The sequence below is a fragment of the Lethenteron reissneri genome, chromosome 46, assembly GCF_015708825.2.
Source record: "Lethenteron reissneri isolate LAM-NWPU_2019-01 chromosome 46, ASM1570882v1, whole genome shotgun sequence".
In the NCBI taxonomy this organism is placed as follows: Eukaryota; Metazoa; Chordata; class Hyperoartia; order Petromyzontiformes; family Petromyzontidae; genus Lethenteron; species Lethenteron reissneri.
The window spans coordinates 3,343,150-3,363,999 of NC_083824.1; the positions used below are offsets into that span (position 1 = coordinate 3,343,150).

Genomic DNA, 20,850 nt, shown 5'->3' on the forward strand with positions numbered 1-20,850 from the left:
CTCCTCACTCACATACTCATGTGGTTACTCACACACCCACCCCACCACCTTGAAATGATTATTTGGCACAATGCAATGTTATAATGCCCATGGTTTGGTGTCCGTAGCTGCCGTCGTACACAGGGAGTTGCTTTTTTGCAATTTCTTTTTTCGATCATCATTACACCTATGCCAATTGCGACCTGATGAAGGTGATGTATGTACACAAATTCACATAGGTCTGATTCCTTACGATTTTTTTGGACAGTTTCTGAGCACAGGCCCAAAGGCCCAAAATGCAAAGTGGCCAGAAACAACCAGCACTATTCAAATACGTAGGTTATCGCAACCAATATGATTCATAATATATTTTCTGGTGATGACGTGATCTGAACCAGATTTATGTCTTAAGACCCCAATTATTATTGTTTCAGCTCACACGCGGATAAGTTGAACAACAATCCTCAAAAACTAGATCTTCCAATTAGACATAAATCTGACGAGATCATCAAGTGGCCTGACCCAAAAATATATTATGCATGAGCATAATAGATTTGTTGGCTACATACAGTGTGAAAGAAGTTCAACATACATACAATAGGTAAGTGTTCATACTTTTTGAAGTGAGTAAAATTAATGTAAGGGCAATGAGGGAGGGAAGGATGCATGGGGCAGCAGACTGCACGACGGAGCAGCGGTGCCTGTACCAGAGTTAGATCACCTTGCCCACCGGGCATCCCACCCCTACTTACCAACCCCTGCCTGCCATCCACTGACACCCCCACCCATCCAACCTCCCACCCACCTTCCATGTAGTCCACCTGCTGCTCCAGTTTGGTGACGTTCTTCTGCCCGACGTCAGCACGGTTTTCGTACTGCGGTCACGGGAGAGAGATCATGGAAAGGAAGAGGCAGAGTGGAATGGAAGAAAGAGACGCAGGGTGGAACGGGAGAGAGAACAAACATGCTTTGATAATGTATGTATTGTCCTTGAAATTTAAATTGATTGGCCTACACCAGAGACAGCCTTCCTTTATGGTCTGTCTCAAAACTGTTCGACCAAAGAACGCCAAAAGTTGAACAGCACAAACACAATGCAAATATCAAAGGATTATATTTGCTCTGTTCGACTTTTGGCGTGTCTGTTGCATGTTTTGCCAGAAACATGTGTGGTTAATGCTTACTCGATGCCTTGTGATAGGCGTCTATTTGGTGTTTGAGCATTTTAATACCTTCTGTATTCTTGCCGGAAAGGTTAACGCCTATTAATTGTTTCATCAATTGTCAGAACGTAAATTTTTTTTGCGCAAAATTAAGTTTTTCCGCGCCCATCGGATGCACGTCCACTAATGGCAAGCTCAGTGGAGATTTTAGAAAAGATGTTGGTTAATTTACAAAGTGCAGGAGCCACTTGACAACCAACGTGCTCGTGGCAAAGCCAAAATGACTCGAAGAAGGAATGCTCCTGTGTCAATGTTGACATCACCTATCATTGGAAAATGTACATCAAGTAATCAATAATTCTGCTACTTTACAGTACGGCGTTCCTCAGATAACGCGCAACACGCGTTCCTGAAAAAATGGTGCACAAGTCGAATCGTACTATATGAAGCCTATTTTTTCCCATAGACATACATGTTATAAGATGCAAAATTAAGGATAATATTATTTCGTTATTTTAGCCCTAGATTGATAAAATACATGTAAATGTAATACTTCATAAAACAAATATTCGAAACATTACAAGATTACTTAAGGAGTTTAAAAACAAATAATAATTAAGATAAAAAAAATTACTACTCACAAAGATTACTTAATAAGGAATAACTTCAGGGCTTCTTGAACGCTTCTATGGGCTGCTTGCAGCAGCGTGCGCAGTGCAAACAATTGCAGATCTACGATGGCTGCACCCAGCCTGTGACACTGGGCGCTGCTATGATTGCAAATGATTTAATTTAGAAAATTTTTATATTACGATTTTAGTTTTTTCTTGAGCGTGTAACTGTCAAATGAAGTGTAAGCATCAAGTATGTCCCTAAAACATGAATCGTGTAACTGCAAATTCTTGCTATGGGGTCGGGGGGGGGGGTGCATTTCGTGAGGGGCGCCAGTATTTTACAATTCTGTCAGGTGTTAATGTGAGAGATTAGAGGGCACGGAAGTGGCTATTTTAATGTGAGAGATTAGCATGATGTTAATGTGAGAAATTAGCTTGTAACTGTAGAAAACATAGCCACTTCCGTGCCCTAGTCGAGGAGGCCGCTTTCCTATCGTACATCACTAGCCCCGGCCACTTCTTTATGACCCTTGGGCTACACCCATTTCAAACCTTTAAAAACGGTCTGCCTCAGCAGCAGACCATGCTTTCCCAGCTGATGACGAACGCTTGTGTTGCGCCCGAAACGTCGTGATTTATTAAATTTTATACCTACGTGACTTTACCGAAAGAACCAAAGAGTTTGGGTCATCAGGTTCATAGCGTAGCGCAGAGCGCTAACCGCTACACCACCCCTCCCCACCCCACATTTGCAAAAGTCACGCGGTCCACAGGCCTTCACAACGGCGACTACTTTACAATAAACGGTCATTTGTCCTGAGCCTCACCACACAAAAGAGTGCCCCACAATGGCCCTGTGGATGGTAGAATTAGGGGGGGGCCAACGTGGCATTCTGCTCGGAGAACGAGCAGCTACAGTGGGCACTCTTAAATGTTAAGAGTGACACTAAGACGGGTCACGCATGCCGCACGAGCGTTTGTGAAATCACGGGTTTCGGATTCCCTTGCCGGGCTCCAAACCAGCTGTCTTGCCAGTCTGCCCTCCCACTCAACAACTGCGTACAGTGCCGGAGCATTCATTATCAGTATTACTTTTCACTTGCGGACGACGTCACGGGATCTTTAACATCTACTATGAAGCGGACGTGTCGTATTTTAATTGTCAATACACCGGTGGTAATAACCAGGGAGCCCGCGAGATTTGAACCTCTACGACAAACGCCCTACAGCCTGGCCACGTCACCTTGCCCTGTGTGGTGATAGTATAGGGGGAGTTGCTGGCAGTGCAGTTTCCCCGCCCGACAGTGAATTTTATTGGTCCCGAGGAACCCTGGCAACCACGCGACGTCAGACCCACCTCTCGCAACTTTGAGCGCAGCATCTTCAGCTCATCCTCGCACTTGTTCTCTTTCAGCACGTACTGCCAACGGGAAACAAGCAAATGCCAAATGCACTGAAAACGGCGAACGAGAACCTCACGGCACAACACCGACTGGCAAGCAATTACAGTAGCAACCCGATTTACGCTCTCCCACTTTACGTACTTTCGCTATAACCTACTCAACTTATTTATATCCAATCCCGTTTTACGTACTGTGTATCTCGCCATAACGTACTCGAGATTTACGAACTTTATCATTCAGCCTCTAATCTTTAATGTTCCACATGCAGGCACCAGATGGCACCCAAGGACCTCTAATTAGAAGTTGACTACGTACGGTGCGAGAAAAGTTCAACATACAGTACATGCGTTAGCGTCCCTGACTGTGTATCCTATTAACATTTTTTTCCCCCACATACTGTATTTATGGTAACTATTGTTTGTGATAAAGAACTAATACATAGTATAATAGATAAGGTAATATAATAGCCAAACTAGATTTTTTCCAAGGACGGGTGTATATTGCAGCAAATCTGAAACTTGCAAGCGAAAAGCAGACCGCGACGTGATATTCGTTGCATCAATTCGTGTGCAATTTGTAAGGCCGCGGTGACACAGACTTATTTCATGTAAAGGTTATCATCCCTTGTTCATCATGACGTCCTTTTTACTTCTATGTCTCAACAGCGTTACGGAAACCGCGTGACGTGAGGGTTCTGCCTTTGGAGTGAGGGTTGTAAGTTGACGCCGAGGAGGGGGGAGGTGCCTCGGCCCCCCATGTGGAGTGACGTCACCCGCTAATTATTGTGCATGGGGGGGGGGTGTCCATTTGGAAGACGTCACCTCTTCATGATTATTAATGAGGGGGAATGAACCATGTGGAGTGACGTCACTCATGATTATTAATGAGGGGGGGTTGCCCCATGTGGAGTGACGTCACCCGCTAATGGTTATTGGGGAGGGGAGCGGCATGTGGAGTGGGCGACCTTGTGCGTTAGTGTAAATTTCCACGCGGCATGAACATTAATGAAGGGGGGGGGCCTCTTTTGCAGTGACGTCCCGCACGAATGTAGCACTGTGCTGCGTAGCTTAATTTTTGACCGTCACTTTTTGTAAAGAAACGTCATATTTGAAGCGACTTTGCGAAAAAAAATATCTTTCCGATCAACCTTCTTCTGCGCGAGTGTAAAAATCCACCTGCTCATGATTATTAATTATTAATTAGGGGGGGGGGTGCGGCATGTGAAATGACGTCACGTGCGGGACACACATTTCTAGGCTATTATAGTAGTAAAATATTAATATATACTTACTTTTCACACCTATGGTTGTCTAGTATAGATGTGCAATGGGTTACTCAGAATCCTCTGTTTAGGTACTCTACCACGTTACAATACACCTAAAATGCTTTGAATTTACCTTCTGGTTTTTAGGAACGCATCCTAGGCGTAAACCGGGGTATGCCTGTACAAACTGTATTTCTAGTCTTCTCCGCAAAGACAGTTACGGTTATTGTGTTGAGTGTGTGGTCTTGTGTCGAGCTGGGATGCATGTCTAACGGAGAGAGTCCTTGGGGAGTGGTGGTGCAGTAGTTACGCGCTGCGCCATGAACCCGGGCGATCCGAGTACAATTCCCGCTCACGGCGAATACCAGTGATAATTATCTGAACCGGTCCTGGGCCTCCCTAGGTCACTCAGCCTTAAAAATGAGTACATGTGCAGTGTGTAAAGATCTTTATTAGGGAGACCAAGGCGGCCAGGCGTGGTTCTGGACACCCACCCCTTCGTGCGGTGTGCTGGCCTTCATAGGTGCTCACAAACAGCATTTGCCCCACCAGCCTGTCAAGGTTATAGGAGGGAGCTTTGCCATATTTGTCTTTGCCTATTAATGTGGCAATTCACCAGCATCTGTTCCAAGCGATCCTGACACTCCTGAGACACTGAATGTCAAAACCGGTCAAGAGCTTTGTTTGTTTTGAACCATCGCTGCCGAGATTGTGTGCTCCCAGAAGACCGTGTGGCTGATGGGATGTGTGGAAACTTTTATTTTTTATGTGGAGGGACAGATATGAGAGTCACGTGTTTTTTGCTAATTTACTTTGTTAACAATATTGAGAAATTTGCACCAGTCAAACAAAAGCACTCAAATGTAAACTTGAAACATTAATTTTCAAGGACCAAACATAAAATTACATTTTCTACTGTCCTATGAAACTCAAAAATAGATTACGTTCGTGGATTTAAGTGGTTACATTTTTTACCTCCAAATTAGCACTTACAGCTGTGGTGATGAAAAAATAAGGGTGACATTGGTCACAACCCCTCATCCAATGCTACTGAAACAACGCTGGGGGACACGTTTGCCGTGATCCCTTGGGTGGCTCAGTGCTAGAGCGAGCCACTCACAATCGGACGCTTGCGAGTTCATATCCTGGTTGGGGGGGGGGGTTGACTCAGTCCATCATCCTTTCCTCCAGAGTTAATTAAATGGGTACCACTTTGTGGAAGTCAACAGTGGTAGTCCTATTGATACTCGCCCCCACCATGGGAATGTGGAATTTCCACCACTGATTCTGCAGGACTGTAAACTGGAGATGAGCACCAATGCCTCGAGGCTCATTAAAGCAAGAAATTACTTTGACTTTATAATGGATACTACACAGCAGAGAATCAAGAACTTATCAAAACACGCAAAAATAACTGACGTAGGTCCGCACACAGCAAGGCACACATGGTAACGATTATAAAATCCCGTAATCAGACGTTCCTCGCAAGTTTAGAATTTTGTAAGTGATGTCACCAAAACTGAGACCTTTGCTAAGAACACGAAAGTGGTTATACGTTTAAATGTCCACGGACAATCGGATATTTCTTTCCCTTTTCAATGCCGAGTCTCATAGGCACAACACAGGCGGCACCACAGCCACACAGGGTGCTCATTGAGTTGCCATCATGCGACCCGGCCGGGTTGGACCGTGTGTCACTCCGTGAAGTTCTCAACTGGTTTTGCATTAATGGTTTGGACGCTCCAACTGGACACACTTTACTGACAAACAGGCTCAACAGAGCTTTTAAAAGTGCATTTTTATATTCTATTTGGTCAATTCGGCCACAGTTTATGTAATAACATTGTTGGCGATTCCGTGTTAGCAGTGGCGCATAAACACAAGTGAGAAAAAAAACAACAACATATATTCGTCATGTGCTATGAAAACTAAAAAAAACTAAACAATTTTTTATTTTACCAAGTAAAGCCAATTGAGCTAAATAGCTCTTTTTCAGAAGCGACCTGGTCACAAATGATTGCTCAACGAAGTGGCTTATGTGGAAATTTATAGCAGCCAAATACTCTAAATGCATGTTTCTAAATGTGGAGGAGAGAACCAGAGTGTCACCACCTGGAGAACAATCCACTCGACCACAGGGAGAACATGCAAACTCCAAACATAACAGGCATCAGGGTCAGGCTCGAACCCACGACTTCCTACATACCAGGCGAGGAAGTTGACATCTATATCATTTGATTTGCTTTTATAGCCACGGTGTTGTTGACAAATGCGTCGAGTCGGAGCTCGCTTGGAACACGGCACTTGACCGGATCCGCGTGTACCACATAAGGTCGGGCTGGACCGCGTGTCACTCCGTGAAGTTCTCAACTGGTTTTGCACAAGTGGGGGAAAACAAATGTTACTCTCTTCCTGCGTGCGACGGCAGCTACCGACACCAAACCATGGACTATGTAACATCGCACTGCGCCAAATTTAAATCTGAAGGCAGTGGGTTGTTGAGAGACTTAGTGAAGGACTGAGTTGGGTGAGTGTCTGCATTTCACCAACTTTCAGCCAGAGCAATTGAATGGCCAAATTACTCACAAACAGAACCTCTTTTGGTTGCCATTCAATGGATATCCAGAATGGAGGTGATCCATTTATCGACACCCCACTTATTGCTAACGGCCCTTTCTTCTCAACATGAGATTGAATGATAATAGGTTTTTCCCCTTTTTCTGGCAACAAAACAGGTGTTAAGATGTTAAAACACCAAACTGAATTTTTCTACAAGGAATCATGTCTGCATTAACCACAATGCTTGTGGTCAGAATGCAAACAAAAAACACACTGATAATATATGCATTGTCCTTGAAACTGATTGGTCCACACCAGAAACAGCTTTACAATCAGTTTCAAGGACAATGCATATGTTATCAGAGAAAAAAGGGGAAAAACTTATTATCATATCTTGGTACTGGCAAAGGAGGTCCCATGATGGCTCCGTATCTTGCAGATGAGATAACACATTTAATGTGTGAGATTGGTAGGAGACGTATTCATGCTTTGAAATACAAACTTCTTTCTCTGGAATTACATCCTATTATATATCAGTGGGTATTATATATTAGTGGTTTATCTATAAATGGATCATTTTGTGAGTTAAAACGACAGATAGATGCCCATGTCATGGCTAAGAAAATAGATAAGCAGACAAATCGCCTACCCCCCCCCCCCAACCTCATAGATTGAAAAAATATTGTACACATTCCATCATCCACACGGCCTTCTGGTAGTGCACCTTAGCAGCAGCGCTGGTTCAAAATAAGCAAAACTCTGGACCGGTTTCGACATTCAGTGTCTCCTTGGCAGTTAGGTTGGGCTAGTCAGTTGGTACATGCGTGCGGCATTACAGTTGGCGGTGCGAGTGGCAATACAACCGCCTGTGTGCGGTGACTTTGGAAAATATGACAGAGGAACAAATAACTCCGCTGCTATTGTTGAGTATTATGGCAATGGTGCCAGCGTTCGTGTGTCCTGCTTTGGCACGGCGACAATCTCAAGCACGTCCATAAGCACGTAGGAAACAATTGCTCATGTGTTTACGGTCATTTGAATGCCAGGCCACAATGCCCTCTCTGTCACCAAGGACAAAGTTTTCTCATGATTTCATGACGATAATGCTCCCACCAACACCTTGCATACAACCAAGTACAGGAATACACGCAAGGAAACGTTCCTGAAAACCAGAACGTAAATCGTATGGGATGGTGGATCGCAATGTGGTACAGTACCTACACAGAGGAAGCTAAGTAATCCATTGTGCATCTATACCGTACAACCATCAGTGTGAAAAGTGAATATTATTGATATATTAAGATATATTACATTGTCTATTGTACTATATGCATTATTGTTCATCATATAAAAATAGTTTACAGTTGTATCAAAAATATTTGCCATAAATACGATATGTGGGGGAAAAAATAGGAATAGAATACACATGAAAGAGACGATAACAAGTTAGGGACGCTAACGCTCGGACGTGCACGATATCTGGCACCTGATTATTTGCCATCGACCGTAAAAAATTTAGTTAATAAATCTCGAGTACATCATGGCATTGGGTATCAATAAGTTCAGTACGTTATAGATAAAGTACGTAAAGCCGGAGGGCGTAAAGCGGGGTGTTACTGTACTATAATAACAATAATCACAAAAATTACTAATTTCCTCAGGAAATCCACACATACTGCAATGAAATATTTGGCCAATGAAATTAAATGTGTTTTGAGCTATGGGAAGCAACCAGAGAACCCAGAGGAAATCCATGCAGAACAGAGGGGGGGGGGGGGGATCATACAAACTCCACACAGAAAGGCACCCGAGTCGGAAATCGAACCCAGGTCCTTGCTGGGAGGCCTGAGTGTTACCACGGCACTACTGCCCTGGCTATGCAAGCACGAAAGCCAACCGACTTCACAATAATACCGATGATGCTTCTACTAAAAATGATCTGTTTATTCAACAGCAGTTTGAAAAACATGCCGACATTTACCACAAACCACCACTCGCACACTCAAGGTGCGGAGAAAACGCAATATTGCGAAACGCATCCAAAAAAAAGCAGTTACATTTCTTGAATTTATGGCAAAACATTGTATTTTCCATGTATTCTGTGCAACACGTTAGGGGTGTGCATGCGTATGTGTGTATACAAAGACAAAGAACCCCCATATAGCCTTAACGGGCTGTTGGGGCAAGTGATGTTAGCGAGCACCTATGAAGGCCGTAACAGCACACGAGGTGGTGGGTGGCCAGCACCATGCCGGCCGCCTTTGTCTCCACAGTGGCAATGTTTACACACCGCACGAGGTACTCATTTGAGACTGTCGACCCGTACGTGTATATACACACACACACAGGCAATATGATGTTTGTATATGGGAACACTGACAGCCGAACGAGTCTGAAAATGAGTTGAAATGAATCCCTTCTCATTGTTTCCTACCCCAAGCTCTTATTATATAACCTTGCATAGTTGCTGAATTCTGGAGGTTTTGGGGCCTGTCATTTAATTTATTTCTCACTCAGTACTCAGTAATCTAAATAATAACTTGGGGGCCTGTGTCAATCCACTGCTATGATCGTTTGACCATACTTCACCATACAATTCAGTACAGGTCCGTAAAGGCCACCCTCCCCAACAGGACTTGTCACTGATGTTAGCCTTGCCCGGGAAATGAACATGTGCTAACCACTGCCCCACCACTCCTGCACACTGCATTCATTATGTTAACATTTAATTTGGAAACATTTCTGAATTAAATATTTAAAATGTGAGTGTGTACGAGTCATTCAGCACCAACGTTTTGGAACAACCTTGTTTCCTCCCTTAACATCGTAAATATTCCTTCAAAAATATCCTGAAGCAGATTAGTGCTGGATACAACCATATTTGCCAATGTGATTGGTAACTTTGATCCTTACCCGTGTATCGATAGTTACATTTGAATATACAATTTTATTGAGAGACTGTGTTGTTGTGGTGTGGTCTGGGACTTTTTGTGTAGTTTTACTGCCTTGTTTATTTATTTATTTTAAGTTACTTGCATACCGTTTCTATACTTTTCACTCCTATAGTGTTTTGTATTGTTTATTGTTGTAAATTGCCGACCCGCTTCTACCTGCCATCTGATACAAAGAGCTTCATAGCTCATCCTCCAGGATTCCTCCAGGATAAAGAAAGATTCTGATTGGAAACTTAATAGGAGGGGGGGGCGACGAATTCCACAATTACACTTCTCTATCAGGCCACACGAAACTGTTGTCCAAGCGAGCCTGGCACTGGTGTCGTTGTATTGTGTGCTCAGTGCTGGAATCATATCACATCAGAATCTTTATATATCCTGGAAAAATCCGTTGAGAAATTCGATATGCTTTGAGTACCATTTTGATTTTGCATGCCAATGCCGTGAATTTTTTTCACCATCGATAAAACATTTTATGGGCTGATGACCGTTTTTATTTTAATACACAGGGTGATCGATTTATAGATACGTCACAAATAATTTAAAATTAGTTAATAGTGTGATATACATTTTATTTCAAAGCCTCTGAGCCCCCCCCACCCCCCACCAATGATAAAAAAAACAATACTGATTTTATATAGTGCTCGCTCATGAGTCATCAGCATGTCCAGAGACAAAGTTAAATTTAGACTTTCAGCATAGCGGACAGCTGTTCCTGGGTGGCTAAAGGTGAATCAGCACCTGGCCAGCAAGCAGGCATTAGTCTGGAAGTAGGGGTGATGATTGCTACGCTATGTGCAACCACAATTGAGCTCAGACTAATTAAATCTCGTAACACTTCTCTCTGAAAGCACTCTCTTCAACATGACCCGTTTGATCTGCTCACAACATTTATGGAACAAGAGAGTCGTTATAAATCAGTGGGGCATCTATAACTGCGTCATCCTGTATTTATTTCCATTTTAATTATATTTAAAACAGTTACAAACTCACACAATGTATCTTCCAATGGACTCCAATTAAGATGAATGAGAATGCACATCTACACAGGCCCACCCAGAGGTCCAGGGTTGGGGGCCCAGGGCTGAATGTCACCATGGGCTCTCATTCTTTGCAACAAAATACAGGCCTATTCTGTGGGCCCTTTTGTGTGTGGCCAGGAACATGTCTCCCCGTTTGTACCCCCTCCTCACACACCTTTGGGTGGCCTTACATCTACCAAGGCAAACACCGAAGGCACTTTGAACACACACACACACCCACCTTTAGACACTGTTGCAACGGACGCAAGCGGAAAAAAAGGCAGCACAGTCACCACCGATACCCAGAAGTGGCATAAAAAAACAGCGCTGACAGTTCCCCATTTTTTGCAAGGGCAAAGGTTTATCTCAAGCGGGCTGGCTAGGACAGGGTAATTTTTATGATTAGACAAAGGCATTTTCGAATGAGCTACTTCTTGTCACACTAAGCAGTTTTAGAGAAGATCTGGGTCAAAGTTTCATTTAAAAAATCAACCAGGTCATTTGTGGCCTAACCCAAAAATCAACTATTTAAATGTAACTATTTTTATTTCCAGGTAGCTCAGCGGTAAAGTGAACGGCTCGCTATCGGAAGGTCACAAGTTCGTATGCTGGTTGCGGTGGGGGTCAACTCGGCCAATCGTCTCTCCCCCACCGGAGTCAGTAAAATGAGTCCAACTATCCGGAGAATATCAACAGTGGTTGAACTACTGAGAGACTTCGCCCCCACCATAGGAGCGAGGAACTTCTACCACTGGCTCTGGATATCACTGGCTTTGTTTTCACGCAAGGCCAAGCAGACGGACCACTTTCCTATTTGGCTACGATCTTCAAGGATGTGGAAGCGCTCCTGTATGAACCCTGAAAGCTAGACACGTTTTTGGCAGCATAAGCGCTAGCACCAGGCACGAAGGGGCTGCAAGGTTTACTCATCCGCCTGAGCAGTCACGACGCAGTGCGATGACGTGCCGGGTGTGTGTGCGTGCGTACATGGGTACTGTGGGTGCGTGTGTGGGTGCATGTGTAGAAGCAGTGAAGGGAAGAGGAGGCAGAAGAAGGGTGAAGAGAAGCACCAAGTAGAGCAGGGAGCCAGAGCAGGTCAAGGGCAGTCACGAAGAGCAGGAGACACCAGGGGAAGAGGCCAAATAGACAAATCACACAACACAGAATTGGTAACACACGTAAACACAATTCAACATTTACAACTTCTGCATTTAACCCTGATATTCCGAATGTGCTATCAATATCATGGAACTTAAATTTACATTCGGAACTCCAACGGTAAGCAGTGCACCACTACAAAACATTTAAAAACTAAGCGATTCACCATAAACGTACTATTGGCAAAATTTCCGCAAGGTAAATGCACGATTAACTAAATGAATGGCTGATGCCTTTGGATTGGGCCCTTTAGAGACCATAATCACTTATGAGTGAATGTGAGACTCCAGGACAGACTGAATTTAATGGCATCTTATACCCCTTTTCATTGGCACATCAGAGCCGAGCCAGCGCAAAGTTCCTTACGATCACTAATTGTTTTTTCCACCGACTGATTGCAGTGCTGATCCGAAACAGAAACAAGATCCTCGCGAGAACTCTTGATCTAGGTCGGGGGCCAAGCAGGACCAGACGGGACATCAGTACGCTGGTGGCTCTGGCTGGTTCGGCGCAACCCTGGCACGGCTTGGTTGTGCAGTGCAAAACAGGAATTACATTCCCCATTAGCCCCAACGGAGCCCGTGGTTTAAGCAATTTTCAGAGGTGCAAGCTGCTACTTCGAAGCCAATCTCACCTTCTTTTCGCCCGCCTTCAGTGACTGTAGCTGTGCAGACTTTAATCTGAGCTCCTCCTCCAGCTGCTTGGCACGGCTGAGAAGAAACGAGCGGTGCTGTTAGCTACATAGCATGAGTTCAGGGGTGTTTGTGTGTGTGTTTTTTGTTAAACCAGGTAAGGACTCAAAAGACAAGGATGAGTCATTTGCAAACGTGACCTGACTTCAGGTCACCAAAGTGACACAATCTAAATTATAAAAAGGACAATACAGCAAATAGAAATGACAGCAAAAATTAACAACTAATAATAGTCGGCCAAAAGCAACAATGATGACCACGGTTGTCACAGCACCCTGGCAAACTCTGCTAAGTGCCCACTAACCAAACCAGTGAGATCCAAAACTTTCTGGACCAGCAGGCCTATGGTCAGCCTTCAACACATTTTCGCAGACCACCCTGCGCCACTCACATAATTTTCAAAATTAAAACTACACTCAAAAGCTCTGTCCAATGTCAATTAAAAAGCCATGCAGACTCTTCAAAAGTTTTTAATTGACTTGTTTTAATTGGGTAGCTGATGCTTCTTCGTTGTGTGACGAGTACAATAAGAGAGAATTGGCATTTTTTTTCAACATAAAAGCATCTGCAATAGCTCCGCATACCACTTTACCACGGCCTTGCGGACAGGCCGGTGGGGGAGCCCTGATCTAGACTAAGGGTTCACGGTGAGCGCAGACAATGCCTTCTCAAGTGGCAAGGCATACACCACGAGCGCCGTGAATGTCAAAAGTGAAATTCCATTCCTGAGTTGCCACTATTTTTATGTGACCACTGTCCCATCCATCCCTTATAGCAGCGTGTCCCTGTCTAAGCCTGCTTACATTTTTTAACCAGTTGACCAGATCCTAACACTAGCTCGAAACAATAAACCAACTGTACAACCATAACCTAACACCAGACTCTACCACCCAGGCACCATCCCTTATTCCTCACCATAACCAGAACCCTAGCACTCAACCCCATCTCCCAATTCACTCTGTTAACGCTTGGCATCTGCCATACACACCCCATTGCCATGCCTGGTTCTAACCAGAACACTTTGCAACTTGGCGCCAACATGCGATAATCGGCAGGCAATCGCTAGTGCCCAGCACTAACACAGGCTGCAGTGTGTCGCGTACACACACGTGTTTTGTATACATCTCTATATATGTACAGTATACTGACAAGCCTCTGACCAAATTACACAGAATTTTAAAAATTCAAAGCAGTGGCAGCCATGTAGACATGACTTACAATGACACGTAGGTTTTTCCAGCCAATGTTACGAATCACAGTTCATTTCTGGGTTAGGCCACGTAATGATCTGACCAAGGAGGGACTTTAAAGTTTCCCTCCACCACCTCACTCAAGCACACAAATGTAATTGTCACACGAGCGTTTAACGATGCGCCAATTATCGTTCTTTCAGCTCATTTACCGGTGAGTTGGTGAACAATTATAACAATCAAATATCGAGAGGAGATGTGAGGTTTTGTTTGAAACTGCTCCACACAGCTTCAGAACAAGATCAGGGAAGCCAGAATAAAATCCAGTGACGATGAATCGTAACTTACAATTCTGAATGCTTGGCATGCTCGTCCAACTTATCCATTTCACTCTCCAGGTGGACAAACTTGTTAGTTGCCTGTGCGGATAACACACACACACACAATGGTAAACACAAAGATTTCCCCCCCCCTATAACTCTAACATACTGATGGCAAAGGGCTTGCCATCAGGTGATGCTGCGGCTGGCGGAACGCCCGACCGCCTGTCTCCCACGGACACCCAGATAGGGGGAGAAATAAAATGTCCAAATGTATCAGATCCTTTGTCTCCTTCACACCACAGCGTTTAAGCTGGAGCCTCGAGTTGTCTCACATGACCAACGACAGAGGACCAAAGGGCATGGAGCTTGAGAGACAGAAATAGTGTGGTGGAGCATGGCCACATAATTACTGCCGACAGACTGTGACACCCCATCAACATTGACACAGATTGTGTCTGTTGTCTGACGGTGAAACGCACAAACGCTCACACAAAGGCGACTCTCATTATCCGTCACACGATGCACGAGCAGTGCTTCCCCACCAGCCCTTGGCAGAGACGCGGTCTCATCGCCTGACATGCGGCTTGCGAAAATAAAAACACCTCGCACGTCCATGTTTTCAAAAGCTACGGCACGCGAACCTGCAGTGAACTGTCAGCCCAGATCTTCACGTGCCAAACGGCAATATCAGTTTCAGAAATACATTTTATTCAACTCCCCTTCTTAAAGGTGTGTCCGGCAAACCCTGAAGAACGGGAGTTGAGTAAAATCGTTCCCCAAAACTGATAAATGAATATCTCAGCTGGTGCTTCACTGCAGTTAGCTAGTGCCCTGTAGAATTAAAAGAAAATACAATTTTTGCCACGTCTACGCCCATTTCATTAGTGCATGTCCAGTACAACATATCCGCTACGTTGCAGTGGATCGTTATCATTAATCTTTTCAGGGAACGCAACAGAAGATCTGCATGTTGGGATAACTGGAAAAGTGATGTGGAGACGTTACTGTTGTACTGTAAGAATACCGTGACGCAGCTGTGGATGGACGACGCAGCCTCCCGGGTGGCTCTTGTTTGATCTCACGGCGTGTGCCATGTAAAATTTCATTAATGTGGAAATTCGATTTCATTAATCGAAAAGTGTCTGTAATTGTGCAATTCTTTAACGTGAAATTTCGTAAACCGAACGTTCATAAATCGAGGGATACCTGTATTGAAATGTTTAGCCAACAACAGTGGCTTCGTATCACACATTTCAGAAACTCGATGTGTGCTTTGGGTGTATCGGTAAAATCCGCAGGACGGCAGCACCACCTAGGGATAGTGTGTTCACCGTTTGTTGCAGAGGTTCGCAGTTTGAATCTAGCAGGCTACCCTGGTTAATAGCAAGTTGTATATTAACCATAAATTACAGTTTGCTTCACAGTGGATGTTAAAGATCTCATGATGTTATTTGACGAATAGCGGACTGTTTTGTGGGATGGTGTCATGGTCTAAATTTGTCATTGAAAAAAATACTAATTTGGAAACAAACACAAAGCAAACGTCATTATCTGACTAAAGCTTAGCAGGACCCTCCTGAAAAAGTATTGGGAGACTCAGTGAGACTTTCCTGGATAAAGTAGGGTAACCATAATAATAATACTCCAGATAAATATAATGGGACAGCTCAGCTCTATCGCACACCTCTTTGAATGATGTAGTAAGTTTTTCTAAACCCACTTGAACCGCATTCTCTGATGACATCACCCCTCAGGGTTCCGCTGTGGCGAGATGTTATCACCTTCGCCTGGTATGCAGTTTGGAGTTTGCATGTTCTCCCCATGGTTGCATAGATTTTTCTCTGGGTCCTCTAGTTTTTCCCTCCACATTTAGACACATGAGTTAAGATGATTTGGCTGCTTCTATAAATTTACACACAAGCCACTTAGTTGAGCTATCACTTGTGGCAAAGTTGCTTCCGAAGAAGAGCTAATAGGTGAGTGGCCTTTAACCGGTAAAAGAAAAAGTAATAATAAAATAATAAAATACTTTATCAAGTTGGTCAGTGCGGGTATGGTGAAGTAGTTTGTTTTTTATTCCTCGGCTCTATCGCGCACCTCCTCAAACTTGCGGTCAGCGCTCTCCGCGATCATCTTGGCCTCACGCAGCTGGTCCTCCTGGCGCCCCAGACGCTGCAGCTCCTTGACAGCGCGCGACTCGATGACGCGCGTGCCCCTGCACACGAGTGGTAACGAGCGGCAGAGCAAAAGTTAGCTTAACCCAAAATTAATTACGAATTACTCTGGCTGTGACATATTACGTGTTAAATTAATGCCGCCTAAGTCATGTCTGCATAAGTCAGTGAAGTGTAAGTCAGGACTGTATTAGTCAGTTCTGTGCAAGTCAGTCAAGGGTAGTACGAGTCAGCTCTATGTAAGTCAGCGAAGGGAAGTACGAGTCCGTACTGCATCAGTCAGTACTGCAGTAGTCAGCACTCACCGCTTGCTTTCGTCCGCCACCTTCTCGGCCTCTTCGAGACGCCGCAGCGCGTTGTTGAGCTGCTCCAGCGTGTTGTCCAGCTTCTCCTCCTTCTCCGCAATCATGTCGCGCAGCTGCGCCGCCTTCGCCTCCGCCTGCCGGGGCACGGGGAACATGTCACTCGCGGGTTAGCAAAACCTCGGAGTCAGCAGAGGCAGGGTGGTGGCAGTACAACAAGGCCCCGGGTTCGATTCCCAACTCAGATGCCTTTTCGTGTGGAGTCTATATTCTATCCACCCTGTTCTGCATGAGTTTCCTCCGGGTTCTCCCATTTCCTTCCATCGCTAAACACACGTACAACAATTGATGTTTGAGTTAGGCCACACACTGGGGTCGCCTAACCCAAAAAGATATTTACCAATCAAAAAAACATATTAGTCCATTCAATACAATGCCTGCATGTGTACGCTCACCGCTTACAAAGCATTCACAAAATTTTCATCAGAACTGGGCCTAATCGTGTATTTAAAAATTGTAATTGTGCACTTTGTGGCTGATTACTTGGGCCTCCTAAGACAGAAACCCCACCTATAAGCAGTGACAAGCGTGACATGGCCAATGATGAAGCTGATGATGTCACCAAACCCCATCCATCACTTTCCATCCAGCTGCACTTGCAGGGACATAGGGAACACTTTTTTTACTCCCCTCCCCAACTATCATCACCTTTACGGATTATTCGATCGATCCTGGTAATCAGTGGAGGAATCCCTCAATAAAGTAATCGGATTATAGCCCATCTCTAATACAACGCCTCCACATGTGTTCACCCAAGCTCTTTAAAAAGCACTGGCTACATGTGAGTTGATTATATTATGCTTGACATATCTGGCCTATGGCAACTTTCTTCGCCCTCGGGGGTTGAATTTATTCCATAATTAATCAGCCGCATGTTGAGAATGTGGGCCACCGTGCTTGCACAACCACAATAGCCGACTGGTGATAAATTACATGTAACGATTTGCCCTGCCTACAATATCAACTTTATTCATTTCTGTTATTACACTTGTTCACCCAGGAGACTCTCGCCGAGTCTCAAGACTTTTTCAGGAGGGTCCTGCTGAGTGGACGTTAAAAGGCGATGAGATACATCCATCTAATTGCTTTTTAACTATCCCAAGAACTGGAATTGGTGACAAAGCCTTTGCCGTTGCAACTTTTGTAACAACCATGTTTCCTCCCTTAACATCTTCCTTTAAAAATATCCCGAAGCAGAAGGTTAGGACTGGATACAACCACATTTGCAAATGTGATTTGTAACTTTAATCCTTAGCCGTGTATCCTTTTAAATGTAATTTAATTGTGGAACTGTAGGTTGTCTTGATGTGGTTTGGGACTTTTGCTGCTGTTTTGCTGCCTTGCCCAAGCTTGCATTTAGTCTTCTTGGTTCTTTCGGTAAAGTCACGTAGAAGGGAAGTAATAAAATAATAAAAATAAAACATAATAAAACAATTCTCACGACGTTTCGGCCACAACGCAAGCAGCCGTCCTCAGGTGAAAACCAGGTCCGTCGAGGCGACAGAGTCTGAAACTCTGTCGCCTCGACGGACCTGGTTTTCACCTGAGGACGGCTGAGTTTCAGACAGAGTCTGAAACTCTGTCGCCTCGACGGACCTGGTTTTCACCTGAGGACGGCTGCTTGCGTTGTGGCCGAAACGTCGTGAGAATTGTTTTATTATGTTTTATTTTTATTATTTTATTACTTCCCTTCTACGTGACTTTACCGAAAGAACCAAGAAGATGAATCCCTGCAGTCACGAAAGCTTTAAATCGAAACTTGCATTTAGTGTTGAAAAATCAGCAGGTATGTATGTACTTGTGCAATATGTACTAATACACTTTATATGAGTATTTATGTATTTATTGTTAGTAACTTGCTTACCTTTTCTCTACTTTGCACTCTTATCGTTTTTTATTGTTTGTTGTTGTAACTTGCTGACCCCACCCCTACTGGACATCTGTGAAAAAACTTCACAGCTCATCAGATTCCTCCTCCAGTCTAAATAAAGATTCTGATTCTGTGTAAAGCCGACAGCTCGTAGTATTTCATGGCGAATGCAGCCGCATGATTAATTGGGGCAGCCTGTCGGATTTGAACTGAAAACCTCTACGACAAGCAGCGAATGCCCTCTCACTGGGTCGTGTCACCGCCCACGAACCGATGAACCGCCACGACTCAGGTCATTAAGTGAAATAAGAACCGACTATTTTGTTTCATCTCGTTTTTATCATCTGTCTCGTTTGTTCTATCCCATTCGTTTCATTATATTAAATGTTGTCATCTAAGTTCTATAAACCGGTTGTGAACGAAGAACTTCTCTATGCACGATTCAAGATACTAATTGGTATATAGAAGTATACTGTATACATACCCGTATGTATCGTGACTTTTACAATCCATTGGAATCGTGAGTTTTTACGTGTCTTTGAATGACTTCAATGGTTTTTCTAGACCCACTTGGACTGCAATTTCTGGTGACGTCGCCACCCTGCAGGGATGGAATTTGAACAATCCAACCCTTGTAATTTACAAGTCAATATCAAGTACTCTAATCTGCTAAGCTCCCCAATCGAATTATTGATCCTAGTGGTCACATCTTCTGAGTTATCACATTTTAGTGAAGCCAGTCCTCGCGGACGTGAAGGTAACAAACACTTTCCGGCAATACGGCCTGCATTAACTTGAGCAATGTTAGAATTAGCATTTTTTTAAGGAAAGGGCAGAGTAGTGTTACATAAAAAAAACTACTTTCTGTTCATAAAATGGTTAGCTACCAACATTTACGTATGATTTTATTGAGTAAAATATTTCAGAGAATATATCCCTTTGTGTTGGAAGTCTGAATAAAAATCCATTCCGACTTCCTTGATCTTGTCCGTAGTTTCAAACAAAGCGTCGCATCTAACTGCAAGTGAAGATTGTTCTTCAATGTACCAGTGAGCTGAAGTAATAACTGGCGAGTTCTTAAATGCTCGTACACCACAGTGACAATTTAAATAGTGAGGCTGTGTTGGGTGGTGGAGGGTTGTAATGACAACAATTTGGTCAAGGTTACGGGGCCACAGGAATACTAACATTTGTATGTGCAGACACAAACATATTTAAGAGACATCGTCTGCTTATCTTCGTTGTTTTTGCGAAAACTAAAAACCTTCACCCATAACACCGCCTCATTTTTGTTTTCAGATCTGGTTTGATCATAGCAAGGCCTCACCCAAATCTATATTATGGAACATAACATTGACTAACTTTTTGGTTCTTTCGGTAAAGTCACGTGACTTTACCGAAAGAACCAAAGAGTAATTCCTGCAATCAGGAAAGCTCCAAATTAAGTATAACATTGACTGCAAAAACCTATGAGTTAACTTAGTTGAGATGGTGGTGAAGAGCTTTCGCCAGGTCAAATAACAAAATGCAGATTGCCGTCGCGTTATGACCATAAATGTCCTATCACCGAGAGCCGCAGTACTTGATGCTAATAATAAATGAGACTCTTGAAACAATGCGCTCCTCTTTTACGGCTTTAAATAAACACTGCATTAGCCATTGTACCACAACCGAAATAAATATTAAGACCGTTCAAATTGGGTTACAATATGTAATGGGAATTACTGCAACATAATTGTAATATCACTGGAAATTGTATTTAGGATTAAGTAATTCCTTACTGGGAAGTTAGCACACTGCACGACAAAACTGGCCACCAGAGTTTGATTCCAGGCCTGGGCTAACATCAGTATCAGTGGTATCTGAACTGGGCTTGAGCTAACTGGCCTTTATCAACCCACACTCACAGAGGTGATGAGGCATAGGTCAAGTTTAAAGTCCGTTTTGTTTAACCAGGTGAGAACTCAATAGACTAGGATTAGCCTAACTTTCAAGTGTGAGCAAATACTAATACAACTACAATAATTAAGTAAATAGAAATAACAAAAACAACTGATATCACACAAATTCCCTGCAGTGCTAATCGTCTCAGGCAGATTTACCTTCACAATTACAAAAAATTC

The 20,850-nt window shown here is 43.8% G+C and overlaps 1 protein-coding gene across 1 annotated transcript in view; it reads right to left on the reverse strand.

Annotated features, from left to right (window-relative positions):
• LOC133354187 (tropomyosin alpha-4 chain-like) overlaps window positions 1-20,850 on the reverse strand; it is a 32,077-nt gene that overhangs the window by 5,166 nt on the left and 6,061 nt on the right. The window contains exons 2-7 of the mRNA XM_061570827.1: window positions 16,801-16,934; window positions 16,419-16,536; window positions 14,347-14,417; window positions 12,751-12,826; window positions 3,114-3,176; window positions 785-854 (exon numbers count right to left, since the gene is read on the reverse strand). Coding sequence (XP_061426811.1) covers window positions 785-854; window positions 3,114-3,176; window positions 12,751-12,826; window positions 14,347-14,417; window positions 16,419-16,536; window positions 16,801-16,934 — 532 coding nt within the window. The remainder of the gene's footprint in view (window positions 1-784; window positions 855-3,113; window positions 3,177-12,750; window positions 12,827-14,346; window positions 14,418-16,418; window positions 16,537-16,800; window positions 16,935-20,850) is intronic.